A 26,423-nucleotide genomic window follows, 5' to 3' on the forward strand; every position below is an offset into this window, starting at 1 on the left:
CTGTCTCACGGATAATTTCCTTTTCTGTAACGAGCACATTTTATTAAAATAAACTTACAGACTTTATATTGAAGTCTGAGAAACCTTTTTTGGGTCTCAGGGCTAAATCCAAGTGCCTGAGTGTGTGTGTGTGTGGGAAACCACCTACCTTAGTGTTTTGTGGCAACAAGCCTCCCCTGGCAGAAGCTCTACTCTGCAGGGACGGTTTTTGCTTGTTTTGACTTTTGGAAACTGGCTGGGGAAGAGTAGCTCTCAGCTCATTCCTGGAGAAGCCAGCCTTTTAGAATTGAGAGCTGGTGGCAATATACCTGTACTGCGCTCAAAGGGGGAATCCTGGAGCTCAGTAAGGAATTTGGGTTTTCTTAGGAAAACATTTGGTAACTTTGAACTAAAGAGGAACCGACCTGCTGGAGAGCAGACTGGGTCTCCTCGACAGTCCCGACCTAGACATTAACCAGTTCTCGTTTTTTCTTCTTCTTCCCCTTGCTCTGGCAATCCTTCCAACATAATCTCTAGCAAGCAAGTAAACAAAACTACGCCAGGCAAATAAAACCATTGGAGGTCCTGCCAGCCCTCAGGTCTGATCCAGAAGTAACAGAGTGGTTGGTGGGGAGGGAAAGGAGAGAAAGATAACACAAACAATTGAGGAGGATGTGCATCTTCGCCAAACATGCAGGGAGAAAGTACGGTGAAGCCTGCCCCCCTTTCAATACAACCACAGAAGAGTTGAAGGTATAAGAGCAGAACTATAGGTTATGTGCAGTGGAAGGCTGCTGCAAAAATGGCATCTCTGCGCAGAACTCTTCTACTCATATATAGTAAAATTTGGCTGGACTATCTTGACACTATTTCCCTGACCTGGCCAAGGGACCCCAAACAGAGCGGCAGACATGACTGTAACTCCTAGTTCCATGGTGGTGCAGATGCAAAAGGTTCTGGTTCCGCCATTTAGAAGGAATTGGGGGCCAAGAAAGACCTCCTTAGATCACAGCTACTGGTCGGAACAGACAGTTAAGAACGTCAGAGCAGCCCTGCAGGATCAGACCCAACGTCACACAAAATCCTGCACTTTTCTGCCAAAAGCAGACAGTTGGAACCCTCTCAGGAGATTTCAAGCATGACATGATGGCTACAGTCCTCTATTTATCCAGCGTGCCCAGTGCTCAGGGGTAGACAGCCTGCCAATATGGAGGCTCCATTTATTTATCACAGTTAATAATTGCTGAACGACTTGTTCTCTTTGAAGATGGATCCTCTCCTCCTGAACGAAAACAATCCCGTGATCTGATTCCCTATGCCCAGGTATCTCATTGTCCCACAGAGGCAGAACAGCTGCCAGGAGCTGAGTTTCTTAGTGATGGTCGCCAGTCAGAATTGGAGGTTTCAGTGCTTGATGCTTACTGGAGGCAAAAAACCCCCCAAAAAACCCTGGGCAAGTCACTTATCTCCCTGCCTAACCCACTTCACAAAATTGTTGTTAGGTTCAATACCACATTCAGTGAATCAAATATCATTAACTAATTCCAAGACCTTTTGAGACAAGGCGGGCTCTAAATACCTATTCTCCCCCCCCCCTTTATTCTCATTTACACAAAAGCCACATCCTGTTCAGTATACACTATCAATTATTAAGCTTAATCGGGGGTAAATAGGTAGCAGGCAACCTATAAATTCCTAGTTCTCAATTCAGGCATAACCTGCTTTCCAACATAATAATAAAAACAAACAAAAGAAGGTTTCAAAATTTGTTCAGCTAGACTACCGACTCTGCAGGTCCTCTGAGTTGAGCAAGTTGGGAGCCGCTGGCTTACACAAGGCATCCCAAGGAAAACATTAACTGTTGTGACCAGACATGACTCAGTTGAGCCTCAATGCAGTGAACAGAACTGTCAGCGTTCAATCCACGCTTGGAAAACAGGCGAATGGCAGCCACCGAAGAGAAACAGTTCTGACAGAGCCCACAGAACAGGCCTCACTGCTCATTAACAAAACTGCTGGCAAAACTCCATGGCATCCCTTGGTTTTTTATTTTGGGGTGGAGGGGGAGAATGAATTGTAGTTGCTTTAGCTAAAGTTTTCAAGATTCAACGGGCTCAGATCGACATGACCAAAGGAAGCCAAATGAAGCCCCAGGAAAATGCTTATTTGTCTGTAGTCTGCCCAAGATCCTAGAAAGAGGACGGTACCAAGCATATGGAGGGGGGTGAGCTCCAGGCTTGGGAGCGCAGCTGGCTCCAAGGTTAAGTTGCTCAGAAGTTTGTTATGACCAGGCTCGGCCTAGTATCCAACTGTGCCTTTGTGATGTATATGTTCCAACCTGCCCGCTTCCCTCCCATTAGAGTCCTCGTACCTTCCCCTGTAAGTTCCTGCTACTCACCTTATGCTTCCCAAATAAACCAGCTTCTTAGAATACCCTGCCTGGATGTTTGGTGATTGGGATTCAACAGGTGAACTCAGACCTTACATTAGGACTCTAATCCCTCCTTTATTCTCATTTTGTTTCTTTTCTTTGTTTTGGATTTTGGGGGAAATGAGGCTGAAGCCTTTTCCCTAAGTTCTGCATGGCAGCAGCGGCTGAGTTCACCCTTTCCCCTGGAGGGAGGGATGATGGGTCGTCCCAGGAAGGGAGACCCGGGACAGTTACAGCCAGAGAAGTGCTTCGCCAACTCCTCCGAGAGGAGGTGAGACTACAGACCCTCTGCGCCCGAGAGGAGGCTGCGGGAAGGGACTTCCAGTGATCCATCCTGGAGGGAGAGTCCTTGCGTTGGGTGGAGGTGGATCTAAGGCGACACCGAAGCCTAGACAGGAGTTCCTGAACTCCGCAGTGGAAGGATTCCTGCCGGCAGCGAAGCGCAGAGAGGTTGAGGGACAGTAGGGACAGACTGTTGGATCGGTACCGCCACATGAGTGAGAATGCAGCCAGGGGTAATGAATCTCTCCTGGAGGGCCCTGATCCCATACCCTTATCCCTCATGGGGGAGCAAGGGGACACGAAAACCCCGTTTTCGCTAAGAGACGGAACGATCGTTTGCTGAAGCGGTCGATGCCCGGGCTGCCGAGCTGGAGGCATCCGGAGCGCAACCCAAGGGTCCGGTGACGCCTGACACGGATGAGGGGGACTGGACATTCCACACGCTACCTTCATTTTTTGACCTTCCGAGCAGGGAGGACACAGACGAAGTCCAACGTCTGTGGGCTCAAAACCAGGCGTTGCAGGAGCACATGGCTCGGATGAAGAATCAAATGGACTTAATGTGGCAGGACTTAGGCGAGATGCAGCGGGTGCGAACTCTTGTACCGCTGCCGCCTGGACAACCAGGTCAGCCAGGAGTGCTGTTCCAACCATCGTCAGGTGGGTCGCAACGGACCTCTACTCCGCTCCCCCCAGCTCCACAGCCAGGAGCACCCCAGCCGGCGCTAGGATTACCTGGGGCGCCAGGACAACAGGGGGTGCCGTCGCCCGAGGTTTGGCGCCATGGCAACCAAGAGGGCCGCAGCCCGGAGTGGGGGGACCCGCTCTGCCACCCAGAGGTGTGGGACCGATGCCTGCAGCGCCGGGACTACCAGGGGCGTACATGCAACTGTGGCCACAGCCCTTGCCTCCACCGTTTGCCCTGCCAATGACTTTTGATGGGTCTGATGAAACCCTTCCCTGCTTTTTGCATCAAGTGGATAGCTTTATGAGGGAACAGGGACATACCTTCCCCACGGAAGACAGTCGGGTTAGGTTTGTCTTGTCCTCTTGGAAGGCGCGGCGGCGGAGTGGATGATCCAACAGTTTGATTTCCGGACCCGATCCGTTCAGACCCTAAACGACTTTATGTGGGCACTATGAAGACGGTTCGAGGACCCTTTCCGGAGTGAAAAGGCTAAGGCTGCCATTCTTCAACTGCGCCAAGGCACTAAGTCGGTCAGAGAGTATGCCAGCGAGTTCCAACGGCTCGCTAGTAGAATTATGGACTGGAGTGAGGCCTCCCGGGTACAGTACTTCTGAGAAGGATTGCATCCTGAAGTGCTGTACTGGGCTTACGTGCAGTGGGATCCACCTACACTCGAAGACTGGATTCTTCTCGCGGAAGAAGTGGAATGCCGGCAGCAAAACCTCTCCCTTTCCAGACAGAGAACTAAGGGAGTGGAGCCGCGGCAGGAGCGGGCAACCTCAAAGATGCCTGCACAGCCGCCGCGGAGGACGGCGGCTCCCGTGACTGAGCAAGTCCAACGGATCCAGAGCGGCGCCTGCCTCATCTGTGGAGTTGTGGGCCATTTCACCGCGGTCTGCCCGGTGCGATCCAAATGGCCAAACTCGAGCCCCCGCCAGGAGAGTCCAGAACGCAAGGGAGGAAGCAACCGTCGGAAAGCCGTCAACGGACGCAAGGTTCCTGCGAGGTCTCCTGCCATGGACCTCGCCGTCTCATCATCTGACCCATCCAGGTCTCGGATTATAAATGCTGCCATCCCAAACAAGGACAACGCGGATTCCTCGGACGAAGAGGAAACCCGAGAGGTTTCGGCCCTGAACCTGGTCCCAACGGGCGACCAGTCAACTGAACAACCACCGCAGACCCTTGTACCCGTACAAACAAAACCTCCATTAATGGTAAGAGATGTGGAGGACACAATGTATCTGGACGTCATTTTGCAGCATCACAAGCCCCCCCCCCAATAACTGTTAAAGCCTTAGACGACTCTGGATAAGCCCGCACTTTAATTAATGAGGACACCTTCAAGGCTTTAAAAGTGAAAGCCGTCACCCTACCCCAACCCATTCAATTCACCCAGATGGATGGTAGTGGCTTTAGGGGGGGGGGCTGGTTAACCGACAGACAAGCGGAGTCGCCATGGGAGTGGGGGATCACTGGGAGCAAATACACTTTACCATTGTGCCAGTCATTCGGTTTGCAGTAGTCTTGGGGGCAAATTGGCTATGTGGGCACGGTCCCACTATTGACTGGGTAGCAAAAACAATTGAGTTTGCTCAGCCGCAATGCGAACGTCACCGAAGGGAGGTGTCAGTCAAGGTTCCTGCCTCGACGGCAGAGGTCGGGAGTGCGTCCAACATCTCCCAATTACCCCCCGAGTATCTGGACTTTGCTAATGTTTTTGATGTAAAAGAGTGTGACGTTCTACCCCCCCACCGCGAGACGGACTGTGCTATTGAGGTGGGGGGGGGGAGAGAAGCTAACAAAGAGTAAGATTTATCCTATGAATCCTAAGGAAAAAACGGTACTGAGAGACTTTATTGACAAGAATGTGGCACGGGGCTTTATCCGCCCTTCCATGGCTCCCCACTGCGCTCCTGCCATCTTTGTGCGTAAAAAGACAGGTGACTTGCGACTCTGTATAGATTTTTGCAAACTGAATGTGGTCACCCAAAGCAATGCCTATCCCATCCCCCTCATCCCGGACCTCTTAAGCCAACTAAAAGAAGGGCGCATTTTCACTAAACTGGACCTGGTGGAAGCGTATTATCGCATTCGTATTCGGGAGGGGGATGAGCCGTTAACTGCCTTTTCTAGTTGCTTTGGGTTGTTTGAATACCTTGTGATGCCCTTCGGGTTGAAAGGAGCTCCAGGGGTCTTCATGCAAATGATTAATGAAATCCTTCATGACTTGTTGTTTAAAGGGATAGTGGTTTACTTAGACGACATCCTCATCTACTCCAAAAATTTGGTTGAGCACGTTGCCTTGGTCAAAGAGGTTCTACAACGTCTCAGAGAAAACCACCTCTATGCTAAGGTTTCCGTGTGAATTCCATAAAAGGGAGCTAACGTTTCTAGGCTATAGAATTTCACATCAAGGGTTAACCATGGAACCTGACAAAGTACAGGCAGTGGTTGACTGGGAGCCGCCAACTACTCGCAAGCAAGTACAGAGATTTCTCGGTTTCGCTAATTTTTACCGGAATTTCCTCAGCAACTTTGCACAAATAGTGCTTCCGATTACTGACTTACTCAAAACCAAGGGAAAGGGAGTTGCCGCTACCCAGCCTTCCGCAAAAGTAGACTGGACCCTGGAATGTCAGGTAGCCTTCGAGACTTTGAAACGTTTGTTCACAACCGAACCGGTGCTTAAGCATCCGGATTGCGACCGCCCGTTCATTGTTCAAGTAGATGCTTCTGAAGTTGCCATGGGAGGGGCCCTCTTGCAAGAGGCCAGTTAACTGGGTGGCCAGTTATACATGCCTGGGTGGCCAGTTATACCCATGTGCTTATTTCTCAAGAAAATTTTCCCAATCTCAGCTCAATTGGCCCATTTGGGAAAAGGAGGCGGCAGCAGTAAAACACGCCTTAACGGTCTGGAGACACTTCCTTGAAGGTTCTGACACTCCCTTCCAGGTTTGGATGGATCACAAGAACCTTGTGGCTTTAACTGGGACTCACAAACTCGCCGCAAAACAAGTTAGATGGGCGGACTTCTTTTCTCGCTTTCGTTTTGTGATCAAACATTCCGGGCAGAAAAAACCTCTTAGCTGACGCTCTTTCCTGGCTCCCTCAATACCCAATTAAGGTGGAACGGCCCACTGAGTCCCTGTTTATTCCAGAGCAAAGAGGTATCCTACCCACCTTGGCAGTTCAAACGCGCACTCAGGTGCGGCAAGCCCAGGCCGGGAACGACTCCCCTCAACCCCCAAGGGGATTGCCTCTCCTGTTCCTCCGCCGTCGCTCGGAGATGCTAGCGGTGACACTTCAGCCCAGCCCCCAGCAGGGAGCGACCCTGTCGTCCCGGAAGGACTACCCAATTCTTTCCGTGATACTTTGATACGCGAATGCCTAGCTGAGATGAAAAACAATGTCCTGCCTTCTGGTCTTGAGCGACGGGGGGAAATGTGGGTTAAAGACGCCAAGTTATACATGCCTAAAACTTTGCGAGCAGAAGTGTTAGAACTGGCTCATGGAGCAAAAACCGCTGGACACTTTGGGTCTGTTAAAACGTTGCATTTGCTCCGTCGTCAGTTCTGGTGGGTGGGTTTGCGTTCTGACCTGGACTCCATCTGCAGCTGTCCAATATGCGCCACCGTGAAACGCCTGACGAACAAGCCCACCAGGCTACTAAAACCGTTAGAAGTGCCTCAAGGTCCATGGGAAGTAATTGCTATGGATTTCATGACTGATTTACCATTGAGTCGGGGGAAAACCGTCCTGTGGGTGGTTACTGATCTTTTTTCCAAACAGGTGCATCTAGTCCCTTGCGTAGGTATGCCCCCTGCTCAAAGACTGGCTCATTTGTTTGTTGCACATGTTTTCAAATATCATTTGTTCCCGCGCAAGATAATTTCAGACCGCAGTCTATATTCGTTGCCAAATTCTGGAAAGCATTCCTTAAACTAGTTGGAGTAGAACAAGGTTTGTCAAGTGCCTTCCACCCCCAAACGGATGGACAGACTGAAAGAGTTAATGCTGTACTAGAATGCTATCTCCGGTGTTATGTGAATTATCACCAAGATGATTGGGTTGATCTATTGCCTTTTGCAGAGTACGCATATAATAATTCTGTTCATCAATCCACAGGCTTCAGCCCCTTCCGCATTGTGCATGGCAAGGATTTTGGCCCTGTCGGTCAGGTGGATGTATCGGGGGAGGAGGGGGGTGCGGAGATATCGGACTGGATTCAAACCATCCAGTCTACGTGGCCTTGGTTAACCAAAAACTTAGAACGGGCCAAAAGGAAGTATAAAGCCCAAGCTGACACGCATCGGACCCCTGGCTGGGCACTCAGGGTGGGTGATTTGGTATATCTCTCCACCAAAAATCTGTGGTCTCTGCGACCCTCCAGAAAACTGAGTGAGAAGTACATCGGGCCTTTACCTATCACCCGAATTATTAACAAGGTAACAGTGGAATTGCAACTTCCTAAGACATTAAAAAGAATCCATCCAGTGTTTCATGTCAGTTTACTAAAACAGTACGTGCCAGCACTTCAGTGGCATCCTGAAGAGCCTCCAGAGGTTCCCGAAATGGTGGTGGTGATGGGAAGGAATACTGTGTAGTTTCCAAGATTCTTGACTCCCGCATTCATGGGGGGGGGGGCTGGAGTACCTAGTCCGTTGGAAGCATTTCTGTCCCGCCCATGACGAATGGGTTAAGCATCGTCATGTCCCCACCCCTCGCCTACTACGTCAATTCCATGCCTCGTATCCAGATAAACCCGCCCCATCGGATGAGGGGGGCAGACTGTGAGCTCCAGGCTTGGGAGCGCAGCTGGCTCCAAGGTTAAGTTGCTCAGAAGTTTGTTATGACTGTTGCGCTCCGTTGGCGTGATAACTGTAATCTATCATGGGAACCAGGCTCGGCCTGGTATCCTACTGTGCCTTTGTGATGTATATGTTCCAACCTGCCCGCTTCCCCCCCATTAGAGTCCTCGTACCTTCCCCTGTAAGTTCCTGCTACTCACCTTATGCTTCCCAAATAAACCAGCTTCTTAGAATACCGTCTGGACGTTTGGTGATTGGGATTCAACAGGTGAACTCAGACCTTACACGGGGCCAGAAGGCTGCTTGTTGGATCACAGGTGGCACAGCCGTCATCTACCCATACCCACTCGGAACAGCACCCATTTTCTCACCCTCCCACCTCATCCTCGAGTTCCCAGACCCAGTTCTGCTCGGCGAACACACTCCTGGTTCCTCTGGTATGTTCCAAATCTTTTTTTAAACCACCCCTCCCCCACCTCATTGATCTTCAATCAAAGGGTCAAAGTAAGGTAGGGACCAATTGATGATGGGTCCCTGCCACTATTTTCATTTTGTTTCAAAGGAGAAAGAGAAGAGACAGGCACACACAGTAAACAAGTTAGGAGGGGTTCCCCATATTGCAGGCGGGGTTAAAGATGGGTTTTCCTGAGTCTCCAAAGTTTTAGGACAACAGCCCCAACTGACCAGCTAAGGCAGCAGCTGTAATGTGGGGAGAGTGGCTGTTCTTTACTACTGGCCTACTTGGCAGGGTTGTTGTAAGGATTACAGCAAAACAATGAAGCACTTCAAACATGTGAAAGTGCTGAGCATAATGATGATGAACGTTGTGGACCTAATGCTTAGCAGTTTTTACAGCAAGTGTTCAAAGAACGCTGCTATCTAGCTGTAACTCTTGAGAGAGAGTGGTGCAGTGGTTAACAGCAGCTGAACTCTAATCTAGAGAACTGGGTTGATTCCCCATGCCTCCACATGAAGCCTGCTGGGTGACCTTGGGCTAGTCCCAGTTCTCCTAGAATTCTCATAGCCCCACCAACCTTACAAGGTGCCTGTTGTGGGAAGAGGAAGGGAACATGATTATAAGCCACTTTGACACACCTTAAGGTAGAAAAAAGCAGGGTATAAAAACCAACTCTTCTTCTTCCCTTACAACAACCCATAAGGTATGCCAATATTGTTACACCACCCTCCCCATATTGCAGATGAAGGATTGAGGATAGGAGAGCAGCTTGCTTAAAGCTGCCAACTGCAGTTCATGGCAGAGGTAACATTTGAATTAGGAACTTCCTGTTGCTTGGTCTCTGAGACAATAAGCTATATCAGCTGTTGGTTACAGGGGAAATGAATTAGCTTCATGAGGGATGGAAACTTTTTAAAGATGAAATTGGTCTGGAGCATACCCCCCCCCAAAAAAAAACCCATAAAGAAGCCACATGCAGGCTGTAAACCATTAGGTAATATAATGCTTGGTAACTAGTTGAACCAGTTCAAAGCAAGTTTCCAGGAAGGTCAACAGCTGGCGGGAAATCGCCATTTCACAGTATCGATTCAATTTCTCCGTAACTAAATCAACTTCCTAGATAAATGGTGGACACTGCTTATCAAAAGATCAGGGCATTTAGCTTCCATGGAAGGCCAGTGATGGAGGAAGTGTGGTAGGCAACCTTCCACAGATCAGGTCTGAGCAGTGGCTCCGGTAAAAATGCAAAGTCACCCTCAGGAACACAGAAAGAGGTAGGCAGCGGTCAGGAGACTTTGCAGGACGCCTGGACAGAACTTAAGGAGTGTGTGCAGAACACAGAACTAACAGATCAAAACTTCTCGCCTAGGGTGGGTTGCACCAGAAGCATTATAACAATATAGCCGTTTTTTATCCCCCCTCCCCCGGGTCCTTTTCTCTCCAAGGAGCTGAGGGCAGTATAGGTGGTTCATCCCTCTTCTATTTTAGCCTCACAACTAACCATAAGTAGCAAAGAAAGAGCAAATGCCCTTATGTCACTAAGACAGATTCAGGGCTGTGTAGGGATTTGAACCCGGTGTTATCCAATGTCTAGTCCAACACTGAATACCACAGTGGCTCTTAACCATTCAAAGAAAGTGTGTGGGTGTGGGTGGGATGGGCAAAGAGTTTCTGTTGTCAGTCTCATAAATTTAACATCAGACTGGCTTCCAGACAGATGTCTTTCATTACACCCCCAAATGGAGTCTTGCTGCACCTTAAAGGCTATCTGATTGATCATGGTGTAAGCTTTTATGGATGCATTCACTGGTTCCTCAGCTGGCAAAGTATATACAAGCATCAGGCAGAGGGGAAAAAAACATAAACAGTAGGATCAAAAAGCAGGAATACAGCTAGTCTGTGGCATTTCTATGCAAAAACCCAACTGCACACAGGATTTTAAAAAGACAGCTCTGGAATTTTTCGTTCCTGTTTAGTGAACGAGGTATTTGCTGAACGGCACGAACATCTTCCTGTCAATTTATTAAATGTAGTACAAAACCAAGATTAATGGTTCTCAGATTTTGGGTCGGGATCCGAGAGGGGGCTACAACTCTCTCAAAGGTGAGGCATGAGCTGGAAGGGAAGAGGGCGAGATGGGAGAGGCGGCTTAGTGGCAAATTTGGGTCTGCACTGGACTAACGTGCGAAGCGGCCATAAATAATACAGCTTGCGGCTCAGGAACACTATACCTTTATAAATATTAAACACAAAAAATAAAATGCAAACTTGTGTTAGTTAACTGATGTTGAATACAAAGGCTTTATGTTGGCAGGGGGGAAGTAGTGGGGAGTTAGTTTGCAAAGGTGGGGGATCGCAAAAACTACAGTAAGTTTAGAAGAGGGTTCCACTTCAAGGAGTCTGAGAACCACTGACCTACATTACTAGTTTTCCTTTATCTAGATCTGTATTCAGTGTCAAGGTTGAAACTAGGAGCCTGCAAGCAGAGCCCCCATCTGAACTTTGCTTTAAAAAAAACCCTATATAAAGTAATTTATTTGCATGGGTTGTGTGTGTGTGGGTTAAAGTGCGGTACAAGTATCAGCATTGTAAATGGGTCCCTTTCCCCCCCCAGTTCAGTTGCCTCAGCGACTCTTCTCATTTTCTTCCTTGTTGATCTGGGTTCTAGAGATAAAGTAACCAGACACAAGCAGAATATGCCTGGCTCCTTACCTTTTACTCACCAGGTAGACAAAGGAGTTTTTAGCAAGATCAGCTTCACCTAAAAACCTCTCTTCTATGCAAATATTAAAAGGTACAGGACCATGTTCTCTGATGCAGCTGGTTACTCAGAAAGAGAAGGGAGTTGGACATGGATCATTAACACTAATCTTGGTAAACAAGACTGGATTATCTGATCCTGCAAAGGTGTCTTTTCTCTTGAATAATCGCTCTCCCAACATAATTGAGAAAGTGGCAAAATACTTTCAGAGTGTCAAAAAAGTACGACATGACAAAACTCAGGGATGAATATTGTTTATGTTTGTAACATTATTCGAGCCATATATAATATTTTATTGTATAACTTAAGGTTTCTTTTTTATGCCATTAAAGGTATTGGTATTGGACATGGATCATTAAAAAAAATTAAATTTTCCATCCTGGCCTAAGTGCTAAAACGGTACTGATTCCACCCTGGTCCAAACAGCAGTTTCCCTGCTCCTACAGGTGCGCAGATACCTTTTCTTATATGAGACTGCCACAACTGGAGATCCACACATAGCTCCCCAGACATCTATGGAAGCCCACCAAGAGTTTACAAAGCTTCTTGTTTTTTTGCTGCCTACTTGGGACAGCCAGGGGAGGGGGGGAGGAGTGGATCAGGCACCAGGAGAACTACAGTACATGGGGAGGGGGAAATGCATCTGGTTTGCTGAGTCACAAATTGTGCAGGCCTCTTAAGGTTCACAATGCCAGAGAGGAATCCTAGCACACTGCAGGGGCTGTATAAACCATAAGAAGAGGAGCGGCAACGTTCATTGTTAATCCAGCACCTGACCTAGGACAGAACTGATATTTAGAAAAATGCATGAGCTCTCTCTCTCTCTTCTAAAAAGCTCATACAGCAAGCTGGCTTTGAGCTTGAACATATTTTTCAGTCCTGCATGGTACAAAAGGACATTCCTTCAGACAAGCAGCAGAGACCTTAGGGACGAGGACCAATTATCTCAGTAACAGGACCTGACAGGTGTGGAGGAAAACAGGAGCCAAAACAGTGCAGACAAAACACACCACAGGCACAATTGGAAGAGGCAGAAGACAGCATTTACATATAGGGAAGCACCCCTCAGCTTGCTGGCATGGGGATAGGAGAAGAATTGTTTTTATATGCCGATTTTCTCTCTTTAAAGGAAAATCAAACCAGTTTACAATCTCCTTCCTTTCCTCTCCCCACAACGAACACCTTGTGAGGTAGGTGAGGCTGAGAGAGCTCTAAGAGAACTGAGACTAGCCCAAGGTCACCCAGTGGCTTCATGTGGAGGAGTGGGGAAACCAAACCGGTTCACCAGATTAGAATCCACCACTCATGTGAAGGAGTGGGGAATTGAACCCAATTCTCCAGTTTAGAGTCCACCGCTCCAAACCACTACAGCACACTGGCTCTAAAGAAACTGCAAGACAGAAATCTTCAAAGAGACGACTTTTCAAAGAGAAGAAGAATCAGCTATTTTTGGAAGGAAAATACAATTTGTCTCTGCTATGATTTCCCCCCCCCCCCGTGCTGTAGTTTAGCAGTCCAAAACAAAGAATGGGGCGGGACAGGGGAGAGCCACACCCCCGGGCACCATAATGTCTTATGTGTACTACTGGCACAGGCAGGCCTGCATGAGGCCTCGCTTGCACCTGGTTGCTGCAGCTGACCCAAGAGACACTGCAGACTGAACAGCAAGGCCGACTCTGGGATTTCTGGATGCCCCCAAAACTCAGAGACAAAGCCATTAAAAGCACAATGCTTTTATTGCTCTGATTGTCCCCGGACAGTGTTTAAGGTATGCCAAAAGCATACATCCCCTCCCACAAAATTAAAAGCAAACCAAAGATATACAAGCAGATTTTTCTGCTAACAGGAAACAGTGTGATCACATTTAAGAAGAGCCCTGCTGGATCAGATCCGTGGCCCATCTAGTCTAGCATCCTGTCTCAAACAGATATTCTGGAGGGTCAACAACAGGGCACAGAGGCCGAGGCCTTCCCCTGATGCTGCCTCCTGGCACTGGGATTCAGAGGTTGACAGCCTCTGAATGTGGAGGTTCCCTTTAGTCACCAGGGCTAGTAGCCACCGAATCTGTCTAATGCTCTTTTAAAGCTGTCTACGCCTGTGGCCATCACTACCATCCTCTGGCAGAAAATTCCACATTTTAATTACTCGTTGCAACTTTCGTTTGCAGAAGCCATGCTGATTTTCCCTCATCAGGCTTTGTTCCTCTTTGTTCCACAGAAGGGAGGCAGGCTTGCTTCTATGCCTGACTTCCTGGCAGCCAGCTAAAGATTGCAGGTTAACTTTTCAGGTAGCCACCCCTCCCAACTCCATTATCATCGTTTTCCCACCCCTGCCCCCATTGCAGTCTGTCAGAGGAGGAACAAGTACAGCTTGAGAGCCCACGGTATCTCCAAAAGACCAAGGAAATATGCACAAAACTAAGGATTACTTTGCATTGACACAGTGCACTAGATATCTCTCAGAAATCCTTACTTGGTATTGCTTCCATGTTGCCAGAGGCAGGAGGTTGAAACACAGAGAGATGCACTTGTCCAGGGCCACCTTGCAAAATCACGGAGGAGAGGTCCATCAGGGGCTACTACTCCTGGTGACTAAAGGGAACCTCCACATTCAGGGGCAGTAAACCTCTGGATCCCAGTGCCAGGAGGCAACATCAGGGGAAAGCCTCAGCTTCTGTGTATTGTTGTTGGACCCCAGCAAAACTGTCTGGCCACTCTATGAGACAGGATGCTGAACTAGAGGGACCACTGGTTTGATGAAGAAGAAGAGTTAGTTGGTTTTTATACCCTGCTTTTTCTCTACCTTTAAGGAGTCTCAAAGTGGCCTTTCCTCACCCCACAACAGACACCTTGCAAGGTTGGTGGGGCTGAGAGAGTTCTGAGAGAACTGTGACTGGCCCAAGGTCACCCAGCAGGCTTCATGTGGAGTTGGGAATCAAACCAGATTCTCCAGATTAGAGTCCTCCACTCTTAAGCACTGCACCACGCAAGGCTGTTCTTATGTTCATAATAGAGGCCAGTTTTGAACTGGGGACTGGTTTGTTACAAGAGTCCTGTTTTAGACTACCTTTGGAAAACACAATAGGGCTTTCTGGCTGCTGCAGGGTAACAGTGCAAACAGCAGAAACAGTGAGACTTTGGGGTGGGGGCTAGTCTGTTTGCCTAAGGAAACCATTGCTCACCCCCAGTAACCAGACAACTGTAATATTGCAACAGCTAAAACAATGCTGAGTGATGCCATCTCCTTCTCTTCTCCCAGATCCCTCTTCAAAGCCTTCCTGTGACTGCCATGGCTTTCTGTTGAACTCTTGCTCCTGCTTGTGGGTTATCTGTACTAGTCTTTGTCTTCCCCCCACCCCCAACAAACTCTAAACCCCCTGGACAAGAGGTCATGTGATTTTATCTGTCTTTATGGTACACAGGGCAGTTAATGTTAAAATGCCATTGCTGCAGGGTCCCAGCGATAGCTATGAAAGATACCTGCGCCCTCCAGAAAAACCTCCCTCTGAGACTTATCTAGACATACGGTTTTTGTGCAAATATGAGTTGTGTATCTCCACACACCAGGTCACCTATGCCAAGAAAGGATTGCCTTCCAGGCGGCCAGGCAAAGTAAACTGGAAGAGAAACACAGAAGGGCTCTTCTTTTAGGAAGTGGAAGCATCCACCTCGAGTAGATTTCCTAGACAGGCAGCACAAAAAAGTTCTGAACAACTAAACAAATTCACAAATGACTAACACAGATTAGAGCAGGAAAACAGGTTTCAGTAAGAACTCTGAACGTTAGTGACTTCAGCTTGACAAAGCCTGCCAATTATGCTGACATACTTCAAAACAATGAAGTCAACATAAAGCCACAACAGAAGCTAAAACAAGTGTGAACCAAAATATTAGCAGCAGCAGGGTCCAAGTTATGTAAGGAGAAGGGGAGGGGAATGAAGAAGAAAGTTTTCAACATAAACTGACTGTATACACCATGTTTAGCTGCCATCCCATGTGCAGATAAATCTCTTCCAGCTCTCACCAAGGCCGGGCTAGAATCCTTAGGAAAGCTTGGCCCCCAAAGCCTGCACTGAGCAGAGTTTGTACAGAATTTCTAGCAATGTGCTCTGAAATGCCGTTGGTGTGAGCAAAATCTGAAAGCAAACATGACATGCCACGCAGCATTTCTGTAATCCAATTTAGAAAAGCCTTTGATACCGAATGTGAAATTAAGACACCAAACAGCTCCAGCTTTCTCCGGCCAAATCAATCACTGCTTTTATGCAGTAACTGCTTCAGTAAACTGCACATCCATCTGTAATGAAGTACTATCACCACAAAAATGTGGACACTTGGTAAAATGTGTGCACTCCCTGATTCAGGGTTCTGAGGAACTCCTGAAGCACACAAAGAGTTCTTGTTCAATAGGGCTTCCCCCATTCATACCCACGCATGCAAAAAAGTACACACAGCAAATTGATGAAGCACCCCTGTGAGTGCAGGATATTCATGCGTGCGCAACATCTCCTGCCAATGCAAGGGGTCGCAATGGAACAAGGTGGTAGCCTAGCACAGAGTTCCTTGGATGTGGTTAACCAGGCACCGCTCCAAGGACTTGTACAGGATGCCGTTGGGCTGTGGCTGCATTAGCAGCCAGCTGCCATATCATTAGCCTCCTCTAAAGCCATGGCTGAAGAACAATTTAAGAGCCACCAGCCCAGCAAGAGGAGGGACCCGTATCTCAAGGAGTGACAAGACCTAACTCATCACTTCGCAGAAAACCCCTTCCCATTCCGAACCCGTATGTGCACCCAGCATTCTGAATTTATACAGGATACTACCAGAAGGTATTCCTTAGGGCTGGACAAAGCCATTCAAAACAGATTATACACTCATTTGTCAGAGGTCAAAAGACTTGAAAAACATGCACATCTTCAAATTACTGGTTGGGCACACCAGCCCTATGCCTCAGTTCTGAGGGAAAGGCCCTGCTACTAATGTATGAATCAAGCAGGCCAGGAATACATATTTGCAAAAATATCACATGTCAATCCACAAACGTCAGTACTACCTCAGACAAGCTACTCAGACATCTGGGTCTGTCGAAAAGGGAAAGCATATTTAACGTTGAGAGGATCGAGTATTCCAGAAGGAAAACACGGTAATTCGAGGACAACTTCTTCCAAGTTTGAAGCGTGCCTCTTTTTCCATGCCTCAAACTCATTGGGAAACAAGTATTAGGAATCCCGGCTTTGGGCTGCAAAGAGTTACATAAACTAGAAGCTTCCTAAACAGGAAGGTTTAAAGTTCTACTGTGGTAAAAGTATTTGGTAAGTACTTAAGCACAGATCATTTCAGTCACCAGGTGTAAGCTTTAGGTTGTAAAATTTTTTACTGCTCTTGTGCTTTCAGCAACTGTCCTGCCACAGAGAAGTCAGGCAAACAAACTTCTTCCTGGGATGGAGATACGGATTCACCTGCTAAATGTTCTGTCTGTCCAAGCACACAGGAGCAGAGCCAGTAAAAAGACTTAAGCAAACCTGTTGAATGTAAAGGCAATGGTTTCAAACTGGGCCTTGTGGACCTTATGGAGTGTTTCCCAGAATGCACCTCCCTGTCCTCTTAAATCAGATAGAGGTGCCTTGTTCCACTGATTGAAGTAACTCCCTGCGGGCACAGAGAAGGGTGTTTTCCAACAGGCCATATTACAAAACCTCTCTGCCCCAGGGAAAGCGCCAGGTTACCTCCTCATAAAACTTTCTCCAACAAGTGAAGACTTTCCTGTTTTCAGAAGTATTCAGTGGCTTCTGAAAGTTTAACACCGTAAGAATCACCATGCCGGATCACACCAATGGCCCATCTAGTCCAGCATCTTGTTTCACTCCATGGCCAAGCCCTTCTCCCCCTAGTGCCACTTCCCAGCACTGACAACAGTAACTGTACAGTAACTGATAATTGCTTTCTCTCTCTCAGCATTTGTTTGTTGGCTTAGCTACTTCAGATTTTATTTTTATCGTATTTCTATATTGGAATGGTTACATAAGAAATAAGAAAAGCACCTAATATAATAGGCATGCTCCTCTGAAGTATCAGAGGAGTAGCCAGTAGGAGATAATAGGTATGCATCATGACTAGTATCCATTTTGACTAGTAGCCATGGATAGTTCTCTCCTCCATGAACCCTCTTAAAGCCTTCCAAGCCATCACATCCTGGGGCAGGAAGTTCTGGTTTTTTTCCTCATGAGCATAAGCTGCTTCAAATGCCTTCAGCCACAAAAGGATAAAAAAAGCTAAATTCAAATCCAAACAAATAGGGTTGTGTGCCAAAACCAAATCTCCTGGGCTGTAAACTTAGGTAACTGAATGACACCAGTCTGGTGCAGCCCCACAAGCAGAAGAATCTTTAGAAGACTTAGCCATTGCTTACCGTGTCTCCAAGGATCTTTGGGTTCCACTGCTCCCGACACGATATCTTCGTCTGAAGGGAATGTGACATGCTTTGCCCCAGGCTTGAGCTTTCCATCTTCGGCAGGTGCAAAGGCCTGGTCTGACAAGTCATCCTGAGGGCTTTCTCCACTTGCTGTTGCATCCACATCTAAGCTACAGTTCTGAGTAGGGGATTCTGATTTTTCCTGCCAACAGCTATTTTGCAGGGAAGATTTTTCAGCGTCCCTAAGGCATCCTCGGGCAGTTATATCCGCCTCTGTGGCCAAAGAGGCCTTGCCACAAGCCACCTCGCTAACCACCAAAGCTTCCTGAACCAGAAGGCCTGATGACTCTTTCCCAGCTGGTGGCAACTGCTCCCCTGCCTCATCATCAGTCTCTCGCAAATCCTCCTTTGTAGCAGAATGGTCCACTGTACCTCCGTCGGGATTACTCCCTAGAGCGGGAGAGTTACATGGGGAGTGAAGGCTGTCCAGATTTTGGAGATGAGATGAGAAGTCCACTGTATCTTGGAGCTTCATCCCGCCTTGGCCACTGTCCTCCTGGGAGGCAGCCCAAGGGTCTGAAGCCCTCAGCACGGCCTCAGCCTCCTCCTTTTGCACATCAGGAAGCAGCAGCAGGAGACAGTCCCCCTCAGCAACTTTTCCTTGTTGCTGCTGCTGCATGGGGGCAACCTGCACACATTCCATGGCCGGGCAAGTTAAGCGTGTGTCCGTCAAAGGGGGAGTTCCTTCTTCCCTTCTCATGGACCCCCTGGAGGCATTATTGAGGGGTGTACTCCACCCCTGAAGGCCACCCACCACTACCAGGCTAGAGAGGAATAGAAAGGCCTTTAGCTCCCAGTGGCGGTGCCAAGAGAACAGACCAGGCTCGTATTGGGCCAGTCAAGGGCCCTACATGGACCATGAATGAATAACAGTATCAACTTCGAGGAGTGGAAAGGGAAGGGCTTTGTCTCTGTGGAAAGCAGAAACAGAGCCCCCACTTGGGATAAGAGGCCAAGAGGATGAGGGACACTACTTGGATCAGAGATCAGAAATATTTAGGGGAGGGGAGCATGACAAGTCTCAGGCAGCTTAAGTCTTCCCTCATTCAATAAAAGAGATGTTAGCATATGAAGGGCTGTTTAACTAACAAGGAAAGAAGAAAATAATTACCCTCCTTTTCCCTACAAAAAAAGAGGAAAGCATGGGCTGCCTCTCAAGGCAGGGCAGTTCCCAGCGCATATGCATGGGATGGGCCCCTCCAGGATGAGCAGGGCTCCCTCCCAGGACAGAAAAAGGAACGAAGAACCGCTCTTAGACCAAAGAGGATGACTCGGGAGCAGTGGGGGAGGAGGAATTAGTACCCCATTTTGAGGGGGGGGAGTAGTAGAGACCACTGACGGAGGAGGATCAAGAAGCCCCTTTTTAGGGGGGGGTGAGGGATTGCGCGGGGCCGGGGTGGAAATGCCCGGCTCTTGGCCTGGGAAGGAGGAGCCTCGTGAGAAGAGCCTCGGCCGGGAGGCAACTACGCACCCGAGGGAGGGAAGGAAGAGAGTCGGTTCTTAGAGGGACAGCGGCCCGAGGAAGGGGGGGGATGGGAGGGAGGCAACAGCCGTCCCCGAACGCCTGAGAGGAGCGGCCCCGTCCGGCAAATCGGCGCCTCAGCCAGCAGCGGACCCGAGAGAAGCCTCCGCCCCCTCCGCCCGTTTTCCCCTCAGCAGCGAAGGCAAACAGCGGCTGGCTTGCGCGTCCGACGCGGCACTTTCCACGCGCGAGAGAAACCGCTTAAAAATAAAATTAATAAATTCAATCCCCTCGGTGGCGTCTCTGCGGCCCGACCGCCCCCCCCCGCAACACTTGCTTCTCCGGACGAGGGTCACGTGACCCTACTCCCCCGCCACACAGAGTGGCGAATCGGCGGGTGAGTTTACCTCTCCCAACCCCCCTCCCTCTCTCGCTCTCTTTCGCAGCTAAACGCCCAGCTTTGATTTCAGCGCTGCTCTTTCCACACAAAGCAGCAATGAAATTATCCGCCCAGGCTTCAAGCCGAAGGGAAATTGCAATCTTTTTATTTTAATTTTTTTTTGTTCACGTTTGCAAATGATGGGGAACGGTTCGGGAAGAAATGGAAGAAAGCAAAGTCAGAGCGCGAATGTGCTGACAGTGAGAAGCAGGTGGGGCCGCTCAGAAAGCCGCCTGATCGTGACGCGCTTTGCTCTCACGCTTCTCTCCCCCCCCCCACTAAAAGGGTGGTGGGTGAAGCAAACGATTGGCGCATGCGTTGTTGCCTCCGGGCTTGTTTGCCAGAGCCATAGAGTTTTCAGTCCTCCGCATACCAGAGGGGATCAAAACAGGAAGAAGGGAGGGATCATTTGTTTTTCCTACTGTATTGATATATTTCCGGGTGAAGGAGTGCTCCTTCCTATCGTTGGTTTAAGCACGTTTTGAGTGCTTGGCTGGAAACCTCAAATTTTGAGCCGGAGGATTTGGGGGGTTGCCACTACGACGTCAGCGGCGCCCAACCAGCCCATGCAGGTTAGTTAATGTTAATTAGAGAGTTACTTTTCATAGTGTGGGGGGGGAAGAGAAGTAAATTCCTGGGAGTGGGTTTGATTAACCCTCTCTTAGGCATGAAACACGGAGTGACCTTAGATCAGCCACTTTATATCAGTTTAAGCCTCCCTCACAGGGTTGTTGTGAGGATAAAATGAAGGCGTGGCCTTGCTCATGGGGGGAGAGAGAAGTAAATTCCTGTGAGTGGGAGTTGTTAACCCTTTCTTAAGCATAACACTCATGGAGTAGATCAGCCACTTTATATCAGTGTAAGCCTACCTCACCGGATTGTTGTGAGGATAAAATGAAGGAGGGGAGAACCATATTTTATTTATTTTATTAGATTTGTATCCCGTCCTTTCCTGACTACAGTCAGGGTCAGGACAGCTACCAAAAAGGATAAACAATATAAAATAAGTAGTATAAAATTTAAAACATCATAAACCTATACACTCTAAAATCCAGTAGGTGCCCTATCAATAAAGAACTAAATAAATGCAATGCAATGACGGGAGTAGCCAACAGGAAGGAACAGAGAAGAAGGTAAGGGGAAACAGAAACAGAGTCAGCTAAAGAAATGAAAAAAGGTAAATAAACATAGGGATGGGGAGGCCAACTTCAATGTAACTGACCTGTATTCCTTGGGGGGAGATTTTGAAAAGCGCTCAACAAATGTAGCCTGTTTCTTGGCACTGAGTAGATTTTGCATGAAAGGGCAGAGACAAAAGGTTCACATAACTTGCTTTTAATCAGAGATTTGGGGCTAGGTTGGTGTCCAGGCTGGAGTGGGTTTGTTTTCGTTTTTTTGGGGGGGGGGAGAATGCACACAGTGTTTCCCCATAACTGACCATGGTCTGGGTTTCCCCCTGCGTTGCTGCAGTCTTCCCCAAATCTGATTTGCTATCATCTTTTGGTAAAGGTGAAGAATGAGTCTCTAAGCATGTGCAGGGTTTTTGCCCCTTTTCTCTGAGTAATGCATGCGATTGGGTCCACGTTAGGGAACAGAGAAATATGGGTTTATCTTTAGAGTACTTCACTGACTGTGGCTGTTACCGCACTTGTATTCCCACCGATGTATTAAGAGTTTGAAAACGTTATAAAAAATACTGTTCGCACTTTGTTTGGCCCCTTTAGCTGTGAAGACATCTTCCAACCGTTTATAAGCCGTGGTATCCAAAAACCCTTTTGAAGCGATGTTTTTTACAACATTTTCAAACTCTTAATACATCGCTGGGAATACAAGACTTGTCTTGTACAAAAGCAGAAAATGTATTTTCTGTGAATAAAAAGTGTGACAAATAGAGAAGGCAAGCCATAAAACCAGTGTAGAGTGTTGGGTTGGGAGACCTAGATTCAAGTCTGGCCTTCAGCCATGACGCTTACTGTGTGATCCTGGTCTAGTCACCCACTTAGCATAACCTACCTCACAGGGATGTTGTGATGACAAAGGTGGGAAAGAACCATGGGTACCGCCCTTGGAGGAAAGACATTATTTTGTGGCTCCCTGGCCTTTCTTAAATTATTTCTGTTCTTTTATAAGTAATTATAGTAATATTTGGTATTTTAATTTTGTTGGGCATTTAATCCTTTTAATGTTCTGGTTGTTTTGATGATAAGTTATTTAAAAGGCACCCTAACCTGGGAAGCCTAGGCTAGCCCAATCCTGGAAGCTAAACAGGGTTAGCCCTGGTCAGTATTTGGATGGGAAACCACCAAGGAGGTCCAGGGTCGCTATGCAAAGGCAGGCAATGGCAAAACCACCTGTGAACGTCTCTGGCCTTGACAACCCTACAGGGTCGCCATAAGTCAGCTGTGACTCGATGGCAATTTTTTTATGGATAGATATAACCTTTGCACAAATACTGAGCATTGCTAAAAGGCAGTCAGATTACCAAAGGGGAAAAATAAAGTTCTTGCCAAGTGTGTGTCTTGGTTCTCTGTGACAGACTTCAGAAGCTTGTATTTATCACTTTTGATCCAGCGAGAGGTTATCACAGTTTAAAAGAACAAGAGAATCGACTCATTAAAACACAGCATAAAGGAATAGTTAAGATTCACTCATAATGCCATCAGAATGTGAGAACTGCCCTGTTAGGTGGGACTGAAGTCCATCTAGGGCAGGGGTGGGAACCTTTTTCCTGCTAAGGACCATTTGCATATTTATAACATTTGGGGGCCATACCAGGCGTAGACCTCCCGGTGGGGGGAGGGGGAGAGGCTAGGGTTGCCAGGTCTCCAGCCACCACCTGGTGGTTGGCAACCCTAGGAGAGGCTATGCAGAAAAGGAAGGAAGGGGAGAGAGGGAGAAAGGTTCCTGGCTTCTCCCACACACACACGCAAGCAAGCATTTGGCCACGACCCCGGCTGCTCCCCCCACATACATGCATGCACCCCGCCGCGATCAGGGAAAGCCTCCCTGACTTCTCCCCCCCTCCCCCATGCACACACGGAAGCACCCGGCTGCGTGAGTGGCCAGCCGCGCCCTTGGCTTCTCCCCCACACATACACGCAAGCACCCGGCCGCGTGAGCAGCCAGGCAGACCCCGGCTTCTTCTCCCCACACATACACACGTGCGGGCGACCCCGCGGCAGCAATGGCAGCGGCTTCCGCGGAAGAGTCTGGGCTGCAGCCAATGATGTCGCGGGTTGTAAACAGCCCTCAGACCAGAGGTTCCCCACCCCTGATCTAGGGCTTCTCCTGTTTGCCCCCCCCCCCCCACATGGTCTCTTATGCAGATATACACTGTTTCTGTAGGTTCCCTTTGGACGTTCTGGGCTAACAGCTGAGCCATCTAAGTTAGTGCCTCTTTGCCTGTTGTGGGCCTCATATCTCTAAGTGAGTTACATGTTGCAGGAAGAAGGAACTTTGGAAAACCCTTATCTCCTGCCAATCAGTTTCATTGGGTAACCGTCCCCCACCCCCAAGTTTTGTTAGTGAGGAAGAATCCTTGTTCTGTTGCTTCTAACGGCACCCGCAGCCTTCCACCACCATGTCCTGGTAGGTCTTTAGGACAACCATGTCATGCTGATCCAGGTAGAGCATGGCAATGGGGCTGAGTTCCGTAGGGACACAGCACGCTTTAGGCACTCTGGAATTCATCGAGTTCAACATGGTCTGCACCACGGCGTGACTGGAAGTGTTCATGTGATCGGCCAGTGGGAATCGGCACTCCCCAGAGCAGTAGAAGGCGTGGTAGCCATTGGGGGCGACTATCCAGTCATTCCACCCAACCTCCTTGAAGTCCACAAACAGGCGGTGCCTTCTGCATCTCATGTCAGCTTTGGTCTTTGGTTTCAGGCTCTTGCGCTTGCTCCCAGGTCCTGGGATTTTCAGGGTTCTTCTGCCTCCTCTCTGGGTAAGTCCAGTAGGCTTGCTTTTGCTCTGCCTTTTTCCACGCGTCAGAGGCTGCCCTCTTCGATCATGGCTGTAGGTGACCAGCAAAGGCCTCTCTAGGGCCCAATGGGCCTCCTTCTCACCAGGAGACCGCCTTGCTCGAAGCGGGGCTTGGTGCCAAAGCTCCTGGCTGTTGTTTGGATGTTCCACCTCAATGAGAATCCCAAGACATTGGTCCTGTTCTTTCACCCTCTTGAAAGCAACAGTTACGTCAAAACTCTCCCACTTGGGCCGGCTGAAAGCCAAGAATTTGCGAATGAGGAGTCCGCTCTTGTTTCTAGACATAGATGAGGGATCCATCGTGTGGTAGATGCTTACATGGAAGCCCCCTCTCTTTTTCTGTGAATGATAGAGACGCAACTCTAGGGCCGTTAGCTCCTCCTCTTCAGGAAGCAAAGTGAGGTTGAACAGGAAGAATGAACTTCCTGCTACTTCAGGGATGTGGTCCAAATTCTCTAGATGCAGAACAGAGTAGAAGTTAGGAATTTAGGGCTAAGCACAGAAGAACTGCATTGCTGAGTCTGATAAGGACCTATTCAGGTTACTGTTTGGCTTCCACCTGCAGGCAGGCAGATGACTAAGAAGTCAACAAAGCTCAGCCTGAAGACCTCAGCCCTCCACAGTCTTGTGTGTCCCCAGCATTTAATAATAGGAATGCTGCCTCTGCATACATAGGGTTCCATCTCTGGCTTCATTGCAAAGGATCTAAGTAGGGAACTGTGACCACCTCAGTTAGAGACCCCCCCTGGGCAAAGGTGTACATTTGGAGAGATTCCCTGAGCACTGAGCTCAATATTTTGAAATAAATTATATGCAAACTTTTTTTGGTTGGGGGAGGGTTGTCTCCAGCCTACTGGATGGTGGTTAGAGCATCAAATTAGGGCCTGGAAAGGCCGTGGTTCAAATCTGTATTCAGTCATTCTTATTGGGTAACCTTGGGCCAGTCACACACAGTGCCTAACCTACTTCATAGGGTTGTTGTGAGGGGGATAACCATGGAGGAATAGTAAGATAAAAATGTAATAGTAGTTGTTTTAAATTTGTTTTTTAAATATAACTGGCACATGAATCTGCCTGATACTGAATCAGACCTTTTGCCCATCGAAGTCAGTATTGTCTACTCAGGCTGGCAGCAGCTCTCCAGGGTCTCAGGCTGCAGTCTTTCACATCACCTACAACCTGTCCCTTAATGGAGATGCCGGGAATTGAACCTGCGACCTTCTGTATGCCAAGCCGATACTCTGCCACTGAGCCACGCCCCCCCCAAACAGGAGCACCTTGCTCTGAAATGATGTAATTGTTGTGAGTTAAGGTTCCTGTTGATTCTTCCTCCCTGTCTTGTATGACACAGTATCTTATCACGTATTGTAGTTGGTAAGGCAGCTGTTGCATGGCTCACAACTGTAGCCTGAGGGATGTACATGACTCCAAAATCTCACTTCCAAGAACAAGCAAAACCCCAGAATGGAGGATTTTAGAAGAGGGAAGCCAAGCATTCTTCTTTATCAGAGGATTCACTGCTTAGGATTGCATAAACCAGGGGTCCCCAACCCTATTTCTCCTGTGGGCACCTTTAGACTTCTGACACAGTGTGGTGGGTGCAGCCATAAAATGGCTGCTGCCGCAGCTTACCTTCAGCCATGCAGTGAAGATTCTTGCATTGTGGTGGCAGCTGCTGCCAAAGCAACATTTGTAAAAATCTGCACAGCCAATCAAATCTCGAATGGCAAATCAGAAGCCTTGCTGGGCAGAATTCCCTCTGCCCTGCCCACTTTCTAAAAACACTTGGCAGGCACCAGGAAAGGTTTTGGTGGGCACTATGTTGGAGAACTCTGGTGTAAGTACTCCAGCTACATACATGGCTACCTGCTGCTCCACTATGCCCAGTCTCCTGCTCCTCTAACACGGCTTCTGACCCCTGTGGATTCTGATACCAAACTCCTCCTCGCCAACATAGTTTCCAGACCCCCTCCCTCCCCGCAGCTCTGCAGAATGCAAGTTGCCGCAGAAGGCGAGCTAAACAGTCACTCACCGACATGGTGGAACGCGCGCACAGTGTTTGCTGTCCTTGCTTGTTCCTCTAGGAAGGGCCGCTCCAAATCCGGAAGAGAGGAGAGAGCTTTTCCCAAGCAGAACTGGTACAGGTCCAGCAGGTACTGGGGGACTGGGAGTCCCGGCTTGGGTCGGGGCCGTCTTTGCAACCCCAGGCGCCTTAGCAGGATGGCTTGGAGAGACTGGATCGGAACCTGCTTCGGGTTGGCCTGGTCGATCTCTGGACCGGTGGCCATCTGGGGGCCTTGGGAGCCCCAGAGGACGAGAGGCAGAAGCAGAACTGCCAGGGCGGGCAGATTACCAGAAACCATTGTGCAGCTGAAGGAGTCGGGAGAGAGAAAGAAGCTGGTGAAGATAGTACATAGGCAGAGCCTCTGGGTCCTGGATTTTTTTTCTCCCCTCCCCTGTCCCTGACAAAATAAAAATACGAAGAAGAAGAGTTGGTTTTTATATGCCAACTTTCTCTGCCACTTAAGGAAGAATCAAACTAGCTTACAGTTACCTTCCCTTCCCCATAACAGACGCTCTGTGAGGTAGGTGAGGTTGAGAGAGCTCTAAGAGAGCTGTGACTAGCCCAAGGTCACCCAGCTGGCTTCATGTTTAGGA

General features: G+C 48.6%; 2 protein-coding genes across 2 annotated transcripts in view; both read right to left on the bottom strand.

Annotated features, from left to right (window-relative positions):
* The window catches only part of PPP1R37 (protein phosphatase 1 regulatory subunit 37), a 77,816-nt gene extending 59,204 nt beyond the window's left edge, over window positions 1–18,612 (bottom strand). Inside the window, exon 1 of the mRNA XM_056846978.1 lies at window positions 17,818–18,612. Within this exon, the coding sequence (XP_056702956.1) occupies window positions 17,818–18,580 (763 nt within the window). The 5' untranslated portion in view covers window positions 18,581–18,612. The remainder of the gene's footprint in view (window positions 1–17,817) is intronic.
* Window positions 18,613–23,323: 4,711 nt separating this feature from the next.
* On the bottom strand, window positions 23,324–26,128 carry LOC130475552 (bone morphogenetic protein 2-like). Its single transcript, XM_056847351.1, has 2 exons — window positions 25,798–26,128; window positions 23,324–24,220 (listed from the first exon to the last, which is right to left on the bottom strand). The coding sequence occupies exons 1-2, from the start codon at window positions 26,126–26,128 to the stop codon at window positions 23,334–23,336; spliced, it is 1,218 nt and encodes a 405-aa protein (XP_056703329.1). The 3' UTR covers window positions 23,324–23,333.
* Between the last annotated feature and the right edge of the window lie 295 nt (window positions 26,129–26,423).

The sequence above is a fragment of the Euleptes europaea genome, chromosome 3, assembly GCF_029931775.1.
Source record: "Euleptes europaea isolate rEulEur1 chromosome 3, rEulEur1.hap1, whole genome shotgun sequence".
NCBI classification, from domain to species: Eukaryota; Metazoa; Chordata; class Lepidosauria; order Squamata; family Sphaerodactylidae; genus Euleptes; species Euleptes europaea.

Excerpts from the sequence above, each read along its gene's own strand:
- LOC130475552 (XM_056847351.1), bottom strand. The coding sequence starts at position 26,128 with ATGGTTTCTGGTAATCTGCCCGCCCTGGCAGTTCTGCTTCTGCCTCTC. Across the intron at positions 24,221-25,797 it reads GCGCGCGTTCCACCATGTCG|AGAATTTGGACCACATCCCT; the intron begins GTGAGTGACTGT and ends TTCTGCATCTAG.